The sequence below is a fragment of the Pantherophis guttatus genome, chromosome 6 (assembly GCF_059756535.1).
Source record: "Pantherophis guttatus breed Tessera chromosome 6, ASM5975653v1, whole genome shotgun sequence".
NCBI classification, from domain to species: Eukaryota; Metazoa; Chordata; class Lepidosauria; order Squamata; family Colubridae; genus Pantherophis; species Pantherophis guttatus.
Window position 1 is genome coordinate 76222443 of NC_142068.1, and position 24076 is coordinate 76246518.

Sequence of the window (24076 nt, forward strand, 5' to 3'; positions counted from 1 at the left end):
TGATAAGGTCTGTTACTGCAGTTAAGTCCTTGAAGGACTATTGCCTGGACTTTTCGGTGGGTGAATACAATTAATTCACAAGAGGTAGATAAAGAGGTCTTTTTCATGGCAAGAAGTCTGTTTCTTGCTTCTGCTAAGGCTGGGTCAGAACAATTACCTGTATTCCTATTGTCTCCACAACAACAACCATGTCAGGTAAGTTGGGCAGAGAGAAAGTGACTAGCCCAAGGTCACCCAGCCGATTTTCATGCCTAATGTGAAACTAGAACTCCTGGTCTCCTGGTTTCTAGGCTAGCACCCAAACTGGCTCTCCCCTCAAGTTCCTAAGGTTGCCAGGTGTCCACTATTTGAGCGGACAGTCCGCTTTTTTCACATTATGTTCACTATTTTTTTTCACAAAATAGTGGACATTTTTTTTATTCAAAAGCTTTATGATTGTATATTTGTTAATATTTCTCAACGTTGTACTGAAATTAAAGAATTATTCCTTAAACACAAAGAATTGATCAAAGCTGCCCAGTCAAATAAAAAATACACACGACAGCAAAGTAAAATCTAATTTAATATTTTACATATTATTATAATATATTTGATGTTTTGAATTTTAAGTAAAGTTTTGAAGTGATTATTTTAATACGTGTTAAAATGTTTGTAAGAAAATATATAATTTAATTGTAAATTTTTTAAAATTTTTTTTACTATTTAACACACACACACACACACCCGCTTGTCCGCTATTTTTTGGAAGCAGACCTGGCAACCCTACTAACTGTTAGCATCAGGGCTACAAACTGCCATTCTTGGGGCCAGAAGTTGAAAATTAGGGGACTGAACACTTTTCTGTGTCCTTGACATTGCTTTTTAAAATAATATTATAGGTTTTTTCAAACTGATCCTGAACTGAGTTTGCATTGGTAATGTAAAGAAAAGACATCATGCTGAGAATTGGAGATAAGCTTGCAGCATTTCACTTCCATAATAGGTTTTATCTTTTAATAGGGTGAGGTGGATTTTCCTAGTGGTGCTTACTTACCTTATTGTATTTTATCTTTATTAATTCCCTAGGCCTCCGTGCTAATAATTCTCTGTGTGTTCAACTATTAGCTGAAAGAGTCACTTTCTTCTTCCTTTGCATAACAGAAAAACTGTGTTTTTCATATTAGGCTACTACTTCATTTCCTCCCCCACTTTTAATTTAAGTTTTGAAGTTACCAGTGGTGCTTTTAATAGCTAATTCCAGTGACGTTTTTCCTGGACAAAATTATTATTTCAAAAATGTTCTGCCATAATTCTTTAATTTTGTCTAAATGCACACAGAGGGGAATGTGTGCTTAGGGTTTTATTCTGATAAATATTAAGTTGAGTTTACAAAAGAGAATATTTTAATCACGGTGGGGAATCCCTTTGGATAGGAAGCATAATTTTATCAGTGCTTTTGTGAATCCTAGCTGCTCTTGACTTTACTAATCATGGTGTCTTTTTGGATTGGTTGTCAAATTTGAAGGTTGGAGATGTAGCCTTATGAGAGTTAAGGAATTCTAATTTGGTTTCTCAAAAAATTTGGAGGATTTTGCTTGGTTTGACAGTATGCTGTGACATGGTTTACATTTTGAAAGAATTAGAATACTTTTGAATGTCAGAAATAGAGTAGGTCGGGTAAGTTAAGAAAAAAAAATGTGAAAAGGTGATTAGTGGTAAAATCTAGGTGTTATTAAATTTAACAACCTAAATTGACTATGGAACCTTCAGTTAAACAAGCAAAAGATGCGAATATCTTTGCTTGTGAGTATCTGCAGGATACTTGCTGGTTTGGTGAGAAAGCACTTTTTTCCCTGAGTTTTTGCCTTTTTACTATATAGATAGAGTGTTACGTATCATGCTTAGAAAAGGGGATTGCACTGTGAAAACATGACACTGCTTTTGTTGTCCTCTTCCCAGCCCCTTGTTATGAGACTCTTCGTGGCTTTTGGCCATCAGACTTATCTTGCGGTAGAAAGAAAAGTGACTGAATTCAATTTTCTTTAATGGAACCTGGTATTCTTTGTTCATTTCAAGGCTTTCTGTAGCCTTTCTGTAGGTTAACTGAAAAGCATTAGAGGCTCTGTGAAGACATTGTTTATGGTCACTCTGGAAATAATGCAGCTTCTGGCTCTGTTGCAAGATGAAGCTGTCCAAGGAAAGCCAAGTATCAGAAAAATAATCCATTTAGTAAGATTTCCAGAAGAAGAATAGAGAACAGATTGACATCACACTCCATTTAGGAAATCATTTTCCCCAAGAGAAAAGTTACAAATGTTTTATCATCATACAGCAAAAGAGATGATTGTCGATTTCAGAAAAGGCAGGCACATACTTATACATATACGTGTGTGTGTGTGTGTGTGTGTGTGTGTGTGTGTGTGTGTGTGTGTGTGTGTTTTCTGAGGTTTTCCCAGGTGCTTGTATGTACGTCTTTGGTTATTCAGGTTTTTTCCCGCGTAAAATTGGAAGTGTCTTGGCGACGTTTCGACGAAGTCTCATTCGTCATCTTCAGGGTGGTGTTTTCGGCTTCGTGCTTCTAGGAGTACCTGTAAAGGTACAATATTTGTTTTTCTTTCTTTTTCTTTTTCACTGAACTAGGGCTGCATAATATCTTGGTTTACGTAGGTAGAACCTGGCTAAAGAGACATACACATAAAACCTACGAAAAAGAAAGAAAAACAAATATTGTACCTTTACAGGGAGGATACATGAGATGAGGGTGTGGCTAACTGATGAGGCCTTATAAGGCCAAAATAGATCTATCTTAGTCTCCCAATGGGCAGCAAAGTGTCTGCTGGCTGCCAGAAAAAAGGGGGGGGGGAAAGCCCAGAAACTAGTGAATTGTGATTTCACTGAACTAGGGCTACATAATATCTTGGTTTATGTAGGTAGAACCTGGCTAAAGAGACAGACATATGTATGTATGTATGTATGTATGTATGTATGTATGTATGTATGTATGTATAGTGTTTTTTCTGTCGAAGCACCTGGTCTACCCCAATATGGGAGGGAGCATACTGCTTCCCTTTTGCCTTTCAGCTCCAATCCAGGAGCCCTCAGGCAGTCACTATCACAACAAACTATTTTGTATCAAATTTATATTTGCTAATAAAGAAATAAAGGGAGACTAGTATAGATCTATTTCAAGCTATTTAGCTCTCATCAGCTAGACATACCCTTACTCGGATTCGAACTTGGGCTGCCTGCATATTAGGCAGTTGTATTAACCTCTGAGCCACAAGTTCTTCTCCCTTTATCAGCTGAGCCAGGGGAGAGATTAAGTGTTTTTTTCTGTCAAAGCACCTGGTCTACCCCAATAAAGTCTCCCTTTATTAAAAAAAGTGGCAATAAAGGTTATCTTAGCTTATCATTTCTCGTTTGATTGGGGATGATGATGAATACCTCTTAAAATATTTTATCTGAAATATGGAGGAAAATAACCACTATTTTTCTCAGATGTTGGTTTGGGTGTCTCCCTTCAGCCCCCAAAGCACAGTAGAAAAAGGACTGTGGAAAATCAGTGGTTTCCGAGTAGCCCCATGGGGGCCCTCTCCAAAATATCTTTGCCCTGCCTGACTCCAGAAATCGCAGCTGTTTTTGAGGTCCATGAAGCACAACTGGCAGCTCAGGGCCTCTCTAAGCAACACTTTGCTTTGTTTATGATGTTTCTTTCTTCGCTGATTTTCGTGTGTGTGTGCCTCCTCTTGTTCTTTTATTGATGCTTTGGAATACAAAGCAAATTAAATATCAGTATCAGAATGAGATGTTGGATTTCATCTTCTATGTAGCGTCCAGGCTCCTGGAAATTTTGTAGTTCTCACGTGAAATGGGAGCTATTGGAGAAGAAGTATTTTTTGTTTTATTTTGTTTTCTCCGTTCTGCTTCAAGCTGTGAAAAGCTTTCCCTGATTTTGCTGTTTTATAGTAATTGGAGCAGACGGGAGCTGTTCCCCAAATGCTGATGCTTGTACACCCAGACAGATCCATCATTTTTAGGGTTTTTTTCCTACCATTTCTTACTCCTTTCAAAGCTTCCAGGGTTATTCTAAACCTATCTTTATGCTAAAATATGTTGTGCTTCCTTTAACAAAATGAGATACATCTGAAGGACAGGCCTTGTAGATTGGTGGCAGGCAATAAAACCAAAGGACCATAATTAGCCTTGTTTTCACAAGTGTTCAATCTTAGCCATACAGACAGTCATTGATTTATGGCCACAGTTGGAACCAGAGTTCCCATTGCTAAGCAAAATGGTTGTTAAGTAAATTGTGCCCAATTTTAGGACCTTTTTGGTCACGGCTGTTGAGTGAACCACTACAGTTTTTAAGCGAGTCATGCAGTCTATCAGCAACTTTTCTGAAGAAGTATTAAATTTTGAACGTCTATCCCTTTTAATGAAATGGTTAGTATGAAAAGGTGCTATCAGACTAATTCTGAAAAACGTTTGTAGAGATTCTCAGTCATCCAGGTCATGGTTGTCCCAAAACCATCTTTCTATATTTCACAAGCTTAAGATGGGCAGAAGTTAGGCAACTGAATGACTTGCCTGTAGACCAGCAATGATTCCCGATGCCTAGTTGTTCAACAGCAATAATGGCACATTCCTATCCTTGCCTTGACAGTGGAGTTCTTCCTGAGATCGGTAATCCTTATGTTTTTAGAACTCTACAAATAAATTAAAAATAAAATAATACAAGGATATAGCATGCTTACAGTTTTGATGCTTCCCAAAAGTATTGCGTTCTGTCTTGTTCTGTTTTTTTTTTTTTAAACATGCCCTTGCTGATTAGATGATAAGCTCATTGGAAAGTACAAAAGCTACATTGAAAATGGCATTTATTCCCTATTGTTTTAAATGTGATTTAGAGACTTTGAACTCCTCACTGTTTCCTTCCCTTTTATCTTTTGTGCAATAGAGGCTTCGAATTTTACAAAGGCTTTAAGATCTCTTCTATTAAGTCCCATTATTAAGTATTATTCAAATCTCAGTTAAATTGTATTATGCAAATAAATCCTAGAGGATTAAGTGAAATTTCTTTATCGACCACTTTTTTGATGCTGAGTCAGTGGCCACGAAAGAAGGTATTATTTTGTCTGTGACAGGCAATAAGGAGCATAACAGATCAATTTAGCTTTCTTTATAGACCAAAATGTTAACACCCAGGGACCCTAGAAGTAGAAATGTGCTTACATTTCTGAAAACGTTTTAAAGGAAAAAAAGACACATTTATTTAAGAAAGCAGAAATAAACGTTGTTAGAATGTCCTGCTGTCACAGATGTACATGGTGGGGAAGATAGTTAAATAAAAATACTATCTTCCCCACCATGTACATCTGTGACAGCAGGACACTCTAAGTTAGTATTTTTATTTATTTGCTTGCTTGCTTCTTTCTTTCTTTCCTTCCTTCCTTCCTTCCTTCCTTCCTTCCTTCCTTCCTTCCTTCCTTCCTTCCTTCCTTTCTTTCTTTCTTTCTTTCTTTCTTTCTTTCTTTCTTTCTTTCTTTCTATAACTACTCAACAACTCAGGGCAGCTCACCATTGAGAAACACATATTCCAATTAAGATCTTTAAAATATTTTAAAACAATAAAAATAGCAAAAGCACTTAGACTTATATACCGCTTCTTAATATCTTTATAGTATTCTCTGAGCGGTTTACGCATCTCTGCATATTGCCCCCAACAATCTGGGTCCTCATTTTACCGACCTCAAAAGGATGGAAGGCTGAGTCAACCTTGAGCCAGTCAAGATTGAACTTCTGGCTTGGGGCAGAGTGAGTCTGCAGTACTTCAATCTAACCACTGCACCACCACGACTCTTTCTTTAAAACCATTAAAACATTAAAAAAAAACTATTAAATTCAAGGGCATACAAGCAAGACATCTGGCCTGTTAACAATACAGCCAGGAGGCAGGGCCTTGGTGTAGCGCCTGAGGCTCAGAATCATAGCCAGTTATTTAAAGCTTGGTCTTATTACCGTCTTCACTTCTTTGACTGCAAGTTATAACTTATGCCTTGTTAGAATTAAATATAAACTGGGTGAGATATTGTAGTACTTCAGGTTCAAGAGAAAGAAAAGCATTTTAAAGGACATTTTTTATTTATATCCCAAACCTGGCTTATTACACTTTAGACCACTGATCCATTCAGTATTATGGAGGGTACTGCCACATGTCGAGGAACCCCAGTTTCAAGCTTTCTTCTGTTGAATGTTTGTTGTGTCATTATTATACTGGTGAGTCAGTCGTTACCCATGGCAATATTTTTAGAAGTAATTTGCCATTGCGTTCTTCTATGTCTGAGAAAGACTGAGGCAAAGTCACCCAGCTGACTTCATCTACAAGGCAGAAGTAGAACTAACAGCTTCCATGCTTGTAAGTTGGTGCTTAAGACCTACACTAACTGACTTTCTTTGTTAAATATAGATAACATTTTTTTAAAAAAAAAAAACCTCATTGAGACATAAGGTTTACATAGCATGCTTCTGCAATCTTTGTCCGTTTTGACCTTGGCATGTGTTGATCATTGAATTTTTGATGGATCTGTGAAATTTAGGAGATCTTACATGCTGTCAGTTTGAGTGAAAAATTGCAACCAGTTGAAACGAGTTTGGATTAATTTGCAGGCTTATTTAAATGCCATAATACTATTCCAGAAAGGTTCTGACAGTGTGAAGGCAAACATCTGAAGGGCAGGTTATCACATTAACATCATCTTTATTTCTGTATCATGTATTTTCATTGGCAATTTTTACTCCTCGAAAGGAGAAAATCTTTGTGAATTAATTGAAGACCCATCAAAATTAAATTGAACTGATTTGGATGTTATTAAAGAATAACTAGATTTTACTTCTCCCCCCCTTTCATTTAAATTACTTAAAAGATTGGAAAATATATGTTGGAAAAGATTGAAAGATATGGCTTGAAGCTTAACACCTCGAAAACCAAGATCATGGTTTTCAGCAAACAACTCATTAATTTACCACTGATAAATTCGGAAGGAATACCACTAGAAAAAGTTGAAAGGATCATGTACCTCGGTTTTAATTTACATGAAAGCTGGGACTCAGTGAAGTAAAGACAAGGATAGAGAAAGCTCAAACAGCATTCTTCAAAATGAAAAAGGTCTTGTGCAGTCACGACATAAGCCTAAAATTGAAAATCAGGCTTGTCAGATGTTACATCTTTTCTATCCTGCTCTATGGAGTAGAGAGTTGGTTTCTGACAGAAAACCACTTGAAGAAACTAGAAGCATTTGAAATGTGGATTTACAGATGGCTGTTACGTATGAGCTGGGTTAACAAAGTCACAAATGAGGAGGTGATAAGCCGCCTGGGAAAGCAAAGGGAAATCATCAAAGCCATTAAAAAGTGAAAGTTAGACTATTTTGGACATGTGATGCTACACCCAGAAAAATATGGCATCCTTCACTTAATCCTCCAGGGAAAGATTGAAGGCAAACGAGGTCCAGGCAGAAGAAGAACATCATGGCTTCAAAATCTAAGGGACTGGTTTGGACAAAACTCAGCAGCCCTTTTTCATACGGCTGTTGACAAAAATAGGATTGCCAACATGATTGCCAACATGATCGCCAGCGTCCAATGACAGATATGGCACAAGAAGAAGAAGAAGAAGAAAAGATTGAAGAAACGTTTTTAAGTGCTTCAAAGTTTTCTTGTCTCTGAATGATGTGAGAAAGAGATCGTGGAAACCTTGACGATCCATCTTATCTTTTGAACTGATGTGTTGAAAGGTTAATGAAGATAAATAGTAGTTGTTAAAAAAGGCACCCCTCCCCCCAAAATTTACAACACATTGCAATACATTTCTGCAAACATTTTGTTGGTTGCATGCATAAAATTCCCTCTAAAATACAATACTCTAGAGAAACATGCATTTTATGAATATTAACCTTGCCCCACTATTTAAGATTTAAAGTCTGTCATTCATTGAAATTGAAGAGATCTCCTTTTATATTATACTCACATTAGGCTGCTGGGGGTTCACAGGGGTTCGGGAGAACCTCTAGCTAAGATTCTGTGCAGTTCCGAGAACCCTAAATCCCACTCTTGGCTGGCCCCACCCACCCCGCCCCTCCCAGGAGTCCTCACACAGCCCATTTTGGATGCAGGTAAGTGCAGGGCGTGCGTGGAGGCTCGGGGAGGGCGAAAAAAGGACCTACCAGAAGTTCAGGAAGTTCCTCCGGAGGACCTCCAGAGCCTGGGGAGGCCATTTTCACCCTCCGGAGGCTCAAGGGAAGTCGATGGAGGGTTTCCTTGAGCGTCCCCTCCATCAGCTGTGGTGCAGGAGGCCGACTACGCCATGCCCACCATGGCCATGCCCACCCACCAACTGGGCAGAGAACCCCTTGCTAAAATTTTTGAAGCCCACCCACCCCGCATTAGAGTGGTTATCTGTAAGAGATTGCATGGGATAAAAATCCCAAGCCAGTTAAAGTATTTATTACAAATATATTATCAACATTTATTTTTAATACATTAATATTTTGTTAGTGTAAGATAGAGTGTGTCTCTAACAAAATTTCATCTTGTAGTATTTTACTAAGAATCTTAAGATGAGAGTCATTCATACCTCAGAAGAAATACTAATGCTCACTTTGGTGGTTCTTTTATAATTTCCATTAAATATACAAGATAATTACATTCCTGAGTATTAATATCAACTTTATACCTATGTTGTATATTAAATGCATACTAATGTTGTAATTAAAAATATAAGAGAGTTGACTATGGCATTTAATGCAGTTAGCATTCCTTTTCTGATCCTTTCATCTGCTTCTTTCTATTTTTGTTGATGCGCCCATTTCACATGGAAGAGAACTTCTGAATAAACAGTATTGATATGACAATGAGCAGGTGAATCCATGCCATTCTAGGTAACTTTTCTCCTTCCCCTTTTGTCTTCCAGTTTGAAAGGCATGACCCTGTAAATGGTCGGATCACAGAACGCCAATTTGGCAGCATGCTGCTGGCTTATAGTGGAGTACAATCCAAAAAATTGACTGTGATGCTGAAGCAACTCAAGAAGCATTTCCAGGATGGAGTGGTTAGTAACTTTTTAGAGCAATATGATGGAAAGGGGCTGGAAAAGTTTATTAAAAATAATAGTTTGCGTCATAAATGTTCCTGACGGTTAGAACAATTAATCAGTGGGAATCTTGTCTCCAGAAGTTGCGGGTGCTCCAACACTGGAGTTTTTAAATAAGAGGTTGGACAACCATTTGTCTGAAATGATATAGCAGGGATGCTTAAATCTAACCCGTGGGGCTGGCCTGGAAATATCAAAGGTCTGGCTCTGGCAGACAAAATGGGGCACGGGGGACTGCATGTGCCCCCCGCCCCGCCCCGGCGGCCCATTTTCGTCCTCCCCAGCCGCTATCTGCCTGCCAAAAATGGGCTGCCCAGAGGCCTCCCAGGGCCTCCATGCAGCCCGTTTTTGGCTGGCATAGTGCTGCAGGAGGACTGGATTGGACTGGGTTACAAATAAGTGGCCTCAAGTAAGTGCCTGATCTGGATAGAAAACAAGCAACATCCTATGTTAATACTACAGTTTAATGCCAGATTTTACACACTGTAGGTCCATTTAATTTACAGTCAACACTCTATAATTGACAGCCATTTCTATTTACTATCCTGGAAACTTACCTCTGCTGTTAGATCTTGTATTATCATGTTATTTATGCTATTGTATTTTTATTATTAGTTGAATAATAAAAATACAATAGTATAAATAACTTTTCTGCCTGGAAAAGCAATTTACTATTAAACAATGGGGTATAAATTTAGAAATAAAAAGTTTAGCGGAGTATGAAGAATAAGTAATAAATGTTTGCCCGTAATATCTGGTTGAAGCAATAGGAAAAAATGTATTAAAATGTTATAATAAAGAACTATGAAAAGAAAGAAGAGAAGGGGAAAAATATATCTTGAGCCTGTGTCAAATGCCCACCCTGGCCACGCCTACCATGACCACGCCCACCATGACCATGACCATCCCAGCCACACACACACACACAGCCCTCCAAGGGCAAACACAACCCTGATGCGGCCCTCAATGAAATTGAGTTTGATACCCCTGTGGTATAGGGCAGGGGTGAAATGCTTCCGGTTCAGCCCAATCTGGTAGCGATAGAGGCGGGTGGTTTGGAGAACCGGTAGCAAAAATCCCTGCCACCCCCCCCCCCCCATGCCCAGCTGAGCCGCATAATCATCAGAGGCTTTTTCTTTTAATTTTTAAAAGCATTTTTTCTACAACCTCTTCGGCCGAAAAAATGCTTTTAAAAGTAAAAAAAAAAAAGCCTCTGACGATCGCGCGGCTCAGCTGGGATCATCAAAGGCTTTTGAAAGCATTTTTTCTACAACCTCTTCAGAGGTTGTAGAAAAAATGCTTTTAAAAGCTTCTGACGATCCCAGCTGAGTTGCCTCATCGGCAGAGGCTTTTAAAAGAAAAAAAGCCTCTGCCGATCAGGCAACTCAACTGGGATCGTCAGAGCCTTTTGAAAGCATTTTTTTACAACCTCTTTGCCGAAGAGGTTGTAAAAAAAATGGTTTTAAAAGAAAAAAAAAATGGCCACGCCCACCCAGTCACATTAGCCCCCCACCAAGCCACGTCCATAGAACCGGTAGTAACAAATTTTAGATTTCACCACTGGTATAGGGTCTCCTGCTTGTGCAGGGGGTTGGACTAGAAGACCTCCAAGGGCCCTTCCAACTCTGGTATTCTGTTAAGTTACTGTTGTTGGGATATTCAATGCTAGAAGAAACATTGGCCTATCATTATAAAGAAGTCAGAGGTTAGAAACAAGGAAAAAAACAATCACTTGTAACAATATGCTCATCTGAGATCCTTGATCCCCAGTTTAACCAGGGAAAAGATGTATAATTTATTTCTGTGGCCTTGAGTTAATTGTCATTGTGGCTAGGAAATTTGCAATTTAAATGCACACTTATGCTAGGAAAAAATATTATGGAAACTGGGTTCATAAAGTTGAGAGGAAAAAGATTAATGGCACTGCAGGAATGAAAGCGAGCTAAAAGACCTGCACTGCCCTTTGAATAAACATGCTTGAATTGAAAAGACATCTTTAGTTTGGATTTTAGCAAAGCGTTTGACAAATCAGTTCAAAATAGTTTGATAAGCAAACCAGTTACAGGTTAGTTAGACACATAGCAATTACGTATGTGGGTACATAGCTGGCCTCAAGCCATACTCAAAGACTGCTCTTAAGTTATTCACTAAGCTAGAAGTACATATTTGGAGTGGAGTATCTGAAGGATCACAAATGGAGCTTAGTCTTTCAATATTTTTATTACAAGATTCAGCCAGAGGAATGAAGGAAATAGTGATCAAGGTTGCAGGTAGCATAAATCGGATGGGATGGTTATTATGTGAATAAAACAGAAATAAAATTGAGAATGATTTTGATTGACAGATGAAAATTTCTTCATTTAAGGAACATATAGTGATGATCTGACTTAGTTACAGTACTTGTGAAAAAGATATTGGAGTAATACAGATAATCCTCGAGTTATAACCACAATTGAGCCCCAAATTTCTGCTGCTAAGTGAGACATTTGTTAAGTGAATTTTGCCCCGTTTTACGGCGTTTCTTGCCACAGTTGTTAACTGAGTCATTACTGTTGTCCAGTTAGTAACACCGTTGTTAAGCGAATCTGGCTTCCCCATTGACTTTGCTTGTGAGAAGATCACAACAGGTGAGCCAGGGACCTGCAACCATCGTAAATACATGCCCGTTGCCAAGCATCTAAATTTTGATTACATGAACATGGGGATGCTACAATGGTCGTAAGTGTGAAAAACCATCATAAATCACTTTTTTCAGTGCCGTTATAATTTTGAACTGTCACTAAATGAATGGTTGTAAGTCAAGCATTACTGGCAGTTGATTGCAGGCTGATTGAATCAGCGGGGTCATGTAATCTTCAGAAAGGCAAGTGAAATTTTAGAGTACATCTACAAAAGTATTGCTTCCAATGCATCGGAAGTCATTGTTCCATTTTATTCTGCTTTAGTCAGATACCACATTTAAGAGAAGTGCAGCATAACGATGTGCAGAAAGTTAAGTCTGAAGCAGTTGTTTTAACTATTGTGAATGCTTCAATCTCAAATCAGGCTTGTTCCAAGCTTAAAACACTTCCTGAATCATTGAAAAAGCCCATTTCAAGCTTGAAAAGGTTTGAATTTTCCACACCTCTAATTCAGAAGAACTGTAACTGATTCAGAAAAGGGCAGAAAAGATGGTCAAGAAAACAGAAACTTGAGCCCTGTGAAGAGAGAGGAGTTAGATACTGTATGTTTAGCCTCAATAATAGAAAACCAATGTACTAGAAGGGTGTCACACAGAAGAAATTACAATTTATTGTTTACCAGAGTCAGGATATTAAAATGTTAAAATTAAAAGAAAACAGTTTGTGGTTTGATATTAAGTGGAATACTTCTTGGAGAAAATAGTTTTGTTTTTTTTTCCTATCCTGGCCTAAACCTATTTATTTACACACATATTTTATATTTAGTTTGATATTCTAAATGTCTGTTTTTCTTTTCTGCCCTGAAAATATTTACTTTTCAGTAGCCATGGGAGTGAGTTAGGAGTTGATCTATAAATTTAGAATGAAAGAGAAGGTGAGGGAGAAAAATCATTAAGTACAGTAAAAGTTGAATCCATGAATAGTGTAACCCTAAGCATGTTTATTCAGAAGCAACTCACACCATGTTCAAGTATTCCCAGGAAAAATATGATTGCAGTCTGAGTATTAAAACAAAGGCTGAGAATTAGTCCAAGATGGGTTTTTTTTTGGGGGGGGGGGGGTTTGCATTTCTACTTCAGAGTGACTTTTCACAATGGATTTGTCTGCGCATGGTACCCTGAGGCATCTCTCCATATTGCTGAGTCTGAATTTCTGATATATTGTAGGATACCCACTCCGTTTTTAATTGACCCTCTCACTATTGAAAACATTCTGTCTTTGTATAAATTTTCCCTATAAGGGCAGACTCTTAAGCAGCATCTTGTGACCACCATTTTTTTTTAAAAAAAAAAATCTCATTAAAGAATCCCCGGAACTCTGCTTGAAAAAACACCCAAAGCAATTCCTTCCTACAGCAAAGTAAAGGTAAAAGTTCCCCTCGCACATATGTGCTAGTCATTCCCGACTCTAGGGGGCAGTGCTCATCTCTGTTTCAAAGCCGAAGAGCCAGCACTGTCCAAAGACGTCTCTGTGGTCATGTGGTCAGCATGACTAAATGCCAAAGGCGCACGGAACACTGTTACCTTCCCACCAAAGGTGGTCCCTATTTTTCCACTTGCATTTTTTACGTGCTTTTGAACTGCTAGGTTGGCAGAAGCTGGGACAAGTAACGGGAACTCACTCCGTTACATGGCACTAGGGATTCAAACAGCAAGAGACACATTGTCTCTCAATTACACAAGTGTCTCTTGCTGCAGGGATTCCTACAGCAAAGAGACGCATTTAACTCCGTAGGTTAACCTCCGTATTATCTAATCACAGTGTGCTCTGAAGTATATATTTGCAAGAAAAGGTAAAGGTATATATTTGACAAGCAAGCATGCCAAACTTACAGGTGCAATAGAAAGGGGCATAAATCAGATTGCTTCCAATTTAACCAACATTGGAGTTTTTTTAAAGATATCTTGGCCCGTAGCTCCAGTTATCAAAATGACTGCCAGCACAAGCTGAATTTGCTGGACTGCTATCAGGCAGTTTGGGGATTATCAGATCAAGCTAGTAGACACTTAGAATGACTGCAATATATCCTTCTATCCAATCTCTCTTAGCCTGAATAGTTTTGCAGTGATATATTCAGGGCAAAAATGGCTTCTTTTAAATCCTGACTGGACAACTCAAATGTTCAGATAAATCAGTTCTCCAGCAAGTCCATTTAACTTTGTAATGCCATTAAAAGTGTTTCTCTGATTCCTAGCAGTTTTCTGTGAACTGTGCTTTATTAATAGCTTGTAAGAAAGATGATCTGCTCTTGAGCAACTTATGTAAGTCATTTTTACCATTGACATGCTCTGTGTGCTTTAGCTGTGAAGATAATGTGAACTCATTCATTATCAGCTAGTACCTGGAAGTCATCCTTGCTATTAAATTTCTGTTCCGGTTGTAAAGGAGTTTAGAGATGGCCTTGAGGAAGATATGAAAGGACTGTAAAAGGAGAAGGAAGAAATACACTAAGTCATTGGTTAGTTGTTGATGATGCAACAATAAATTAGCATTCCTGAAGTCCCTGATGTGTCTTTTTCTTGAACCGGCCTATCTTGAAGGGCTGACGTCAGTCTTGAAAGCCAATCTTGAGTTTCTGTCTGTTTCATCTTTACACCAAACAAAATCAAGGCGGAGTTATCTTGAAATTCTCTCTCACCTTTCTTTCAAATATTGGACTGTGACATCGCTTCTCCAAGTTTCTCCTTTAATGGCATGTTCTTTGCTTCCCCCTTAGCAGTGGTTTCAGTCCAGAATCATCTCTAAATTCCTTTACAGCAGTTAATCCAGATGCCTAAAATTTACTGAAATTGTTGTATTTTCTCTGCTTGGTTTTTTTTTTATCAGAAATTTCCTCTCTTTTGTATAATCACATTTCTCCTTAATTGATACTTTAATATCTTATCCCATGTTTTGATTACAAAGCACAAAGGACAGGACCTATTTTTTTGCTTTGTTTTGCCTCCCAGAATTCTCCATATCTTAAAGTTTCCAAAGTTAAGAAACACTGGTTTAGATAATATAGGACCAAACCTAATTTTGCCTTAATTATATGTAGAATTCAAGGGGAACTGGACTTAGGTCTCTTATGGAAGGGTAGCAACTCTAAACTGATGATGCATTTGACTCCGCCTTCTGTCTCAGCCTGGACATCTCCTACATCAATTTCAGGAATTCCAATTTTCATGCAAATTACATCAGTCGGGCATTTTTCCCCCTAAAATTAATTGTCGGCAAGAAAATGTGATTTTCTTTAAATCAAGGATGGAAAGAAAGTTCAACGTTTTTGCTCTTATCTTGTAGTCCCCTGCTAAAATCCCTACTCTACAATGTACTATCTATTCTTAAAACACTAAGCGCTGTTTCTGTCTCTTCAAGCACAGGTTTTATCCTGCATCCTCTAAAAGTTCAGATTCAACACCTATTTTTTATTTCTCTCTGTGACTCAAGGGCTCCAGGCAATGGTGGGATTCAAAAAATTTTACTACCAGCTCTGTGAACATGGCTTGGTGGGCGTGGCATGGTTTGGTGGGCATGGCTTGGTGGGTGTGGCAGGGGAAGGATACTGCAAAATCTCCATTCCCACCCCACTCCAGGGGAAGGATACTGTAAATTCTCCATTCCCTCTCCAATCCAGGGGAAGGTTACTGCAAAATCCCCATTTCCTCCTGATCAGCTGGGACTCGGCAGAGAATAGATGGGGGCGGGGCCAGTCAGAGGTGGTATTTACCGATCCTCTGAACTACTCAAAATTTCCACTACCGGTTCTCCAGAACTGGTCAGAACCTGCTGAATACCACCTCTGGCTCCAGGACACGGATTCAAATATATCTTGACTTATCTCCATCATAGATCTTCACTAACCACTGTACAAATAAAGTAATTATTTAGAACTTTGAATATCTTAATCAGACGGTTGCTATGCTTGTCATTTGGAACACTGATTGGAGAAATAGAATTCCCATATAAAAAAGCAAAACAATGTGGCCTCTTTTTCTAATTGGCATTGCACAACTGACATGCTTACTGGCTATTAATCTTCACAACGCCACAGCAACTGCTCATTTTCATCAAGCAAGGGAAAAATGATTGAATATTTGCATGTCGACAAGGAGACTTATAAATTGCATTATACAGTATCCGAGACAATGAATACAAATCATAGTTACGTACTGGTAGCTTGCTTTGTTAGCCCTTGTTTAGAACGTAGTGTTTCTTTAATAGATTTGAATATCCGTAGAAAGGATTCAAGAGTAGGAGTTTGTGTTCAAATTGTAGAGCAAATCTTTTAGAGCTTCCTTCTTAAGAGCTATAAAACTAGATAAATCATCTACTGCGGAACCTGCTTGCTGAAATTCAGACTTAATTATTCCTGCTTTTGGCTGGATATTTTTTCCTTGAAAAAAAGCTGTTCCAGAAGAATATGTGTGTAGCAAATGTGTTTTGTGTTAAACCTGCCTATTCCATTTTTAGCATAATTTAATCTTGCAAGCAACATAGTGCAGTATGGCTGTATACGGTAAATTGATTACAAACTGGGAAATTGCTTTTCTATTCTATCCAGCACAATCAAATGAGTCATTAAAATGTTACTTCTGTTGGGCTTACTAATTTGCTTTTCATTATTTTTTGCCTATTTGCACTTTGTCATTTTCATTTTTAGATTCTCCTATTTTGGCGCCACCATTCTTTTCCTAAGGCAGGTGGCAGGTATCCTTTACATTAAAAATGCACATTTTTGTGGATTTTCTTCCTAGAATAAGCACTTCTGGCAAATGATGTTTCAGTAGTATAAAATGGATCCTGTAGTAAATACCTTCTGATACGTGAAAGCATAAACATGCAAGGGCCATTAGTTGATATAAAAATGTTTACCAAACAGAATAGAATAGAATAAATTGCTCTTCTATTCCTAATAGAAAATAATATAAGTAGACAGAAAGGATATCTAATCTGGGAGAGATGGGTAGTTAAGAAACATGAAATATAAAATAAATAAGTATATAGCATCCAACCATAGTTAGAATTTTTTTTTTTTAATTTGATTTATATGCCGCCCTTCTCCGGAGACTCAGGGCGGCTTACAGTGCATTAAGCAATAGCCTTCATACTTTTGTATATTTTATACAAAGTCAGCTTATTGCCCCCACAAACTGGGTCCTCAATTTACCTACCTTAGAAAGGATGGAAGGCTGAGTCAACCTTGAGCCTGGCAAGATTTGAACTTACTTTAATTGCAGACAGCTGGTGTTAAATTACAGTACCTTGTCTGCAGAGCTATCCAATTAATTAGGAACAGCAGGTAAGAAACATGCTAGTTCATAGTTCAATCTGTAAATGCTTTGACATACAATAAGCTGACAGCAAAATATTTCAAATTTTCTAGAGGAATAAACAAACTCTTCATTTCCTCCATTGCTAAAAACAAGAGGCCATTTGTATTGATCTGATGGATTGGTAAAATTGGCTAACATTTGAGCTAAGGGGAAGCTGATTATATTGTTATAGTAAAGATGGTGACTATTCCAGAAAAATAGCCCAGATTCATATACCAGAAGAAGATAACTAAGTCAAAAATGGATTGCAAATATAAAATAGTCTGTGTGAATTTACACAATGACAGTTGCCTTGTCTTTGAATTATTATTTTTTTCTCCTTTAAATGTGTTGTTTTCTTCATCTTCACTGCAGGGACTCACATTTGAGGAAGTAGAAAACTTCTTTACATTCCTGAAAAACATAAATGACGTTGATACAGCTTTAAGTTTCTACCACATGGCTGGAGCATCTCTTGATAAAGGTAATCAACATTTTCCCAAAGGAAAATAAAATAATTATATTCACTTTTACCAGATGTTAGAAAGAACAGGTTTTGTGATATTCTGAATATTTAAAAACCCTTCATGAAATGATTCTTCAATTTATTACGAAACAGTTCAACAGTATAACATTTACAATCTATAAGCAGATATCCATCTAACTGACTGTCTAATTCTAGGTAGTTTGCAGTAAATAATATAAGTAGACATTAATGCTCTTTGTCTACAGAAGTACCATATCTCAGCAGAGTCAATCTATACTACTGTGTTAGCTTTCTGTATCCAGTGAATTTTGTATAAAAATGTAAAGGTTCCCCTCACACATATGTGCTAGTCGTTCCCGACTGTAGGGGACGGTGCTCATCTCCGTTTCAAAGCCAAAGAGCCAGCGCTGTCCGAAGACATCTCCGTGGTCATGTGGCCGGCATGACTAAACGCCAAAGGCGCATGGAACGCTGTTTTTGTATATATGGGATATATTTGTATATGGGATATATTTGTGTGTTTAAAAACTAGAAAGTGACTCTACCATATTAATTGGCTGTTGGTGAATATGTACTCCCGAGCTGTGGGGGGGTTTGCACTTATTTTGGCAATAATCCAATTAAGGAAGATATTTTAGAAAGAATCCTCTTATTTTAATTTCTAGGGTTTCAGTACTTGTCACTGGCTTGGTTCTACCTCAGTCTTTAGCTTCTCTGCACCAACTGGCAAACAGGATTACCATAATTGCATTGTAGCTCATGGTAACTTTGTGGATGTCCCCTAAACTCTTTCTCCCTGGTACTCTTTAAGATAAATTAAGGTGGACTGCACTTGAAAAGGATTTTTTTGTAAAGTTTTTTTTTTTATTTTTTAGACAAACACACATAGAAACATACAATGTATTTTCTTTGAACAGAATATTTGGCCAGTTCACAAATTTAGACAGTGTTTAGTCATTTCACTTAAATGTACAATTTCTATATTTCCTTTTTGCCATATTTATTTTTCATCTATTTTTTTAAGAACCAATATTACCCGTCATTCTCATCTCCAATCTTAACCAAATTCAGTTTTTCCCTTCTATTCTATATTATACCCCTTCCTATTGTTATCTATTTTTATGTCTATCCTCAAATTAGTTAATTATGTAGTGCTACAATTGTTCAATACTTATAGAAATAATAAACCCGCTTATTTTATAACATATATTTCCTTTGATAATACAGATCCAACATTTTAATATAAATCAGTTATATAACTATCTTTTTTTCCCTTTGTATATTAATCAGCATGAACATGAATATTCCAATTATTTCCATACAATCCAATTTCTTACAAATCAATTATGTTTACATGATAATAAAAAACCAAATAATTTTCCCCATATGTTCCTCCAAACCACAACTTAACCATTTCTGCTTTCACCAAAATATACAATTAAAAATATTTCAATTATTACTAGTTTAACAATTATTACAACTTTAAACTAGTTTCCCTAGTTAAATAAAGCTTTCCCCATATATTACTCATTTTCAAATCTTAAACTCTCCTAATAAACCAAATAGTTTTTCCCCATATGTTCCTCCAAACCACAACTTAGTCATTTCTGCTTTCATCACAATATACAATTAAAAATATTTCAATCATTACATTTTCACTTGAAAAGGATTTTAGCACAGCATTTGGTATTAAATATTTTGTTTGTTTCTTTCTTTATTAGATTTATGTCTCTTTTGTACACTAGCTCAAGGCAATATACATAATATTCTGTCCTTTTTTTCATCTACATCAGGGATGTCAAACTCAAAGCTCATGGGCTGGATCTGGCCTGCAGGGTGCTTAGATCTGGCCCGCGGGGCCGCCCTAGAAACAGCGAAGGACCAGCCCGCGGTGCCTCTGCCAGAGAAAATGGAGCTTGGAAGGCTAGGCACAACCCTCCTGAGCTCCGTTTTCACTGGCAGTGGATTGCAGGAGGCCGTCCCAGCCGAAAACAGAGTTCAGGAGTCTGTTTTTGCTAGCAGAGTGCTTGGGTCACCACAGGCGTCCTGACACGAGTGATGTCAAGCTGGCCACACCCACCCTGGTCACGCCAAACACAACCCTGATGTGGGCTTCAATGAAATTGAGTTTGACACCCCTGACCTACATCAACCCTCCCAGATAGGTTGTTGATTGGTGCAGAAGTACTATGAGCTTCCGTAGTGAAGGGGGTGTTGCGACCTAGGCCCAAGTAGTTATTACCAGACACAATCAGAACAAACATATTTTATTAGAACAGCTGAGAATTACTTCATTCTCAGCTTAGTCCAAATTAATTTCAAAACAAATTCTTCATAAACAGGCCTTCGGCCTTATCACCAACCTTTGTCTTATTTGGCACTCTGCCAAAGGCTTTTATTGGCAAAAGTTCAGAAGCAAGGGATACTGACAAGAAACAAGATGTAGCAACGTTGCTTTCCTACAAAGATCCCAAGAGCCGTTGCTGCTCTTTTAACCCTTCTGGGAGGGGCCGATCATCTCCTGGCCTTACTCCCAAGTCATCCTTTTTGCTTTAGCTGCTCTTGCCTTCTGGCAGCTCTTCGCATGCGTGCACTAGGAACAGGCTCCTTCTGTTCCTCTGCCTCTCTGCTATCCGCTTCTGGAGGCTCTGGAGTCTGCGCATCGCTTCCAGATGGCCCTGGCCCCATCTCTGCCTCCAATGCAGAGCCCTCGTCTGGGCCTTTCCCTGACTCCAGGACTGGCCCATTGTCCTCCCCAGCCTCCTCACTGTCCAACTCCGCTGCCAGCTCCCAGGCTGCTGGCGGACTACAACAGGGGGACTTGAATTTAGATCTCCCCACTCCTTTAACTACTGCACCCCACCGGCTGTTGTCTGTCCCAATTTTGTGTTCTCAGCACCAGTCAGCATCTTATCCTGTCACCAAGTGTGCACAATGTTTGCAATAAACTTCATCCGTTTGTGATATCGTATGAAGCACATTCATTCAATTTCGGCACAGAGAAGTCTTGTTTTTCTTGTGCCGTAGCATATGCTACAATTTTCCCAAAGCTGCTGCAGACTTTTTCAGACAGTGGAAAGATATCTCACTGAATTATAAAGCAGGCAGATTTTAAATAATATAAATATCATTTACATAATTCATGCTGTTGCAGCTATTACCTTTTTTTCCTGCCCCAGTTCTATGTGAATGTTCCATGTTGTTGGCCTATCAAGAAGGGACTAATGGAATTACTCTTTTGAACAGGGAATTTTGAGCATTCTAAAAAGGAATCTGGGTCCAGATTAGTTTAGAAACACAATTTTAAATATGTGTGACTAGGCTTAAGTTCAATTTCACACTTCCAGTTGTAATTAAAAATGTTATGACTTAGAGAGTGAAACACTTAGATTTTTTTCTAAAGGCTTATCCACACATAATGTTATTTATTTATTTATTTATTTGCTTGTTTCCCACCTTTATTATTTTATAACTCAAGGCAGTGAACATCTCCAACACACTTTCCTCCTCCTACTTTTCCCTCAACAATGTGAAAACCAGGGGGTTGTGGGGTTTTTTATCAAATTTTTTAATTAAACTTTTAAGGGGTCCCAGGGAGGGGGAGGGTCGAATTAGAACTCGGGTTGTGGGTTTGGGGGAAAACCCACAAGGGGGAGGGTTCGGTCTGGCCTCGAAGTGCGGCGGGGGGGTGGGGGACCTGGGGTCGAGGGGGGTGTTAGAGCTCATCCGGATAGTGTTTCAAACATCAGTACTGTGAGTGGGAGGGGTAGATATGGCGGGAGCAGGGGGCCATATCATGTTAGGGGAGCGCGCACCCGCTGTCTACGAGCGGTGGCATGCTCCGGCCCCCTAGGCTCCACCCGTTCTCCAGGTTGCATAGACCCTCAGGGCCCAGGCCTTCGGCTGATGCTGTGCAATGCCAGGTCCGTAGTAAATAAAGCCCCCCTCATTTGTGATCTTATTCAGGAGGGGGGTGCGGACCTGGCAGGTATTACGGAGACCTGGTTGGGCCAGGAGGGGGGGGTTCCCCTCGTTGAAATGTGCCCACCAGGTTTCCACGCATTCCATCAGCCAAGGTCACAGGGGAGGGGCGGGGGGGTAGCGGTTATCATTAAAGAAGGCCTGAGACCGAGGGAGGCCACTGTTCCTCAGACGGCCGGCTGTGAATCCCTCCTTGTGAAATGGGGTCACGGGGTTCAGAGGGGTTTGCTGATCACGTACCTGGCTCCCTGCCACGTGGCAGCAGCCCTGCCTGAGCTACTCAACGTCATCGCCGCGGTGGCGGTTGATACCCCTAGGCTTATGGTCATGGGGGATTTCAACCTGCCGTCCGTGGGTGAGGCGTCAGAGGTGGCTCAGGAGTTCATGGCTTCCATGACAGCCATGGACCTGACCCAGTTAATTCATGACCCTACCCACACGGGGGGAAACACGCTGGATCTGGTTTTTGTCTCTGGACAGTGGTTGAGTGATCTCGAGATAGGGGATATAGTCATCAAGCCCTTGTCATGGTCTGATCACTCTCTCCTTTGTCTCAACCTTCGAACCGCTACACCCCGCCGCAGGGAGGCGGAGCCGGTAAGATGGTTCCGCCCCAGGCGCCTGATGGAACCTGACAGGTTCCAGATGGAGCTTGGGCCATTCCCTGAGGCTCTGGCACACGCCTCGACTGGAGACCTAGTGGCCGCCTGGGATAGGGCGGCCGCTGGAGCTCTGGACCGAGTCGTGCCTTTGCGACCTCTGACCCGGCGCCAATCTCATTTAGCTCCTTGGTTCACTGAGGAGCTGAGGGAGTTGAAGCGCCGGAAAAGATGCCTAGAGAGCAGTTGGAGGGCCAGTCTTTCTGAATCTGACCGGACACTGGTAAGATCTCATATTAGGAATTACCTAGTGGCAATAAAAGCAGCGAAATGTAACTATTTTGCTGCTCTTATTGCGTCATCAGATAATCGCCCGGCCGCCCTGTTTAGGGTGACCCGCTCCCTGCTCCACCAGGAAGCGCGGGAGGACCCCTTGGAGGGTAGAGCCGAGGATTTTGTTCAGTATCTGTATGACAAAATCACTCAGATTCGGGAAGATCTGGACTCCGACTGGGTAGTCTCAGGGGGAGGGACTGGGGCAGGTCTTGAGAATGTTATCTGGGATGAGTTTGATCCTGTGACCCCTGAGGACGTGGACAGGATTCTGGGTAGACTGAACGCGACCACCTGTTTATTGGACCCGTGTCCCTCCTGGTTAGTGCTGGCTTCTCGGGAGGTGACACGAGGCTGGTTCCAGGGGATTATAAATGCTTCGTTGGGTGAGGGTGTCTTTCCTGCCGCCTTGAAAGAGGCGGTGGTGAGGCCTCTCCTCAAGAAGCCTTCCCTGGACCCGGCAATGTTGGTAAATTATCGTCCGGTCTCCAACCTTCGTTTTGTGGCGAAGGTTGTTGAGAGTGTGGTTGCGCAACAGTTCCCCCAGCACCTGGATGAAACGACGTATCTGGATCCGTTCCAGTCGGGCTTCAGGCCCGGGTACAGCACGGAAACGGCATTGGTCGCGTTGGTTGATGATCTCTGGAGGGCTCGGGACAGGGGGTGCTCCTCTGTCCTGGTCCTGTTAGATCTCTCAGCGGCTTTTGATACCATCGACCATGGTATCATGCTGCACCGGTTGGAAGAGTTGGGGGTGGGAGGCACTGTGTTGCGGTGGTTCTCCTCCTTTCTCTCTGACCGGTCGCAGTCTGTGTTGACAGGGGGACAGAGGTCGACCCCGAGGCCCCTCATATGTGGGGTGCCGCAAGGGTCGGTCCTCTCGCCTCTCCTGTTCAACATTTATGTGAAGCCGCTGGGTGAGATCATCCGTGGTTTCGGGGTGGAGTACCATCAGTACGCTGACGACACCCAGCTGTACATCTCCACCCCGGATCACCCCAACAATGCCCTTGAAGTGATGTCCCGGTGCCTGGAGGCCGTACGGATCTGGATGGGGAGGAACAGGCTCAGGCTCAACCCATCCAAGACCGAGTGGCTGTGGTTTCCGACGTCCCGATATAGGCAGTTGACGCCATCACTGACTATTGGGGGCGAATCATTGGCCCCCACGGAGAGGGCTCGCAACTTGGGCGTCCTCCTGGATTCACAGCTGTCTTTAGAAGAGCACTTGACGGCCGTGACCGGGAGGATTTTTCATCAGGTTCGCCTGATTCGCCAGTTGCGTCCCTTTCTGGATCGGGACTCGTTACGCACGGTCACTCATGCCCTCGTCACCTCCCGCCTGGACTATTGTAATGCTCTCTACATGGGGCTCCCCTTGAGGAGCACCCGGAGGCTCCAACTGGCGCAGAGTGCGGCCGCGCGGGTGGTAATGGGAGCGACGTGGCGCTCCCATGTGACACCTCTCCTGTGCGAGCTGCACTGGCTCCCGGTGGTCTTCCGGGTGCGCTTCAAGGTTTTGGTTACCACCTTTAAAGCACTCCATGGCTTAGGACCTGGTTATCTACGGGACC

General features: G+C 40.5%; 1 protein-coding gene across 3 annotated transcripts in view; it reads left to right on the top strand.

Moving 5' to 3' along the window:
• MICU1 (mitochondrial calcium uptake 1) overlaps positions 1-24076 on the top strand; it is a 166551-nt gene that overhangs the window by 108865 nt on the left and 33610 nt on the right. For all 3 annotated transcript variants that reach the window (XM_034425988.3, XM_034425984.2, XM_087871778.1), the window contains 2 exons: positions 8948-9085; positions 17478-17586. In XM_034425988.3, the coding sequence (XP_034281879.2) occupies positions 8948-9085; positions 17478-17586 (247 nt within the window). The remainder of the gene's footprint in view (positions 1-8947; positions 9086-17477; positions 17587-24076) is intronic.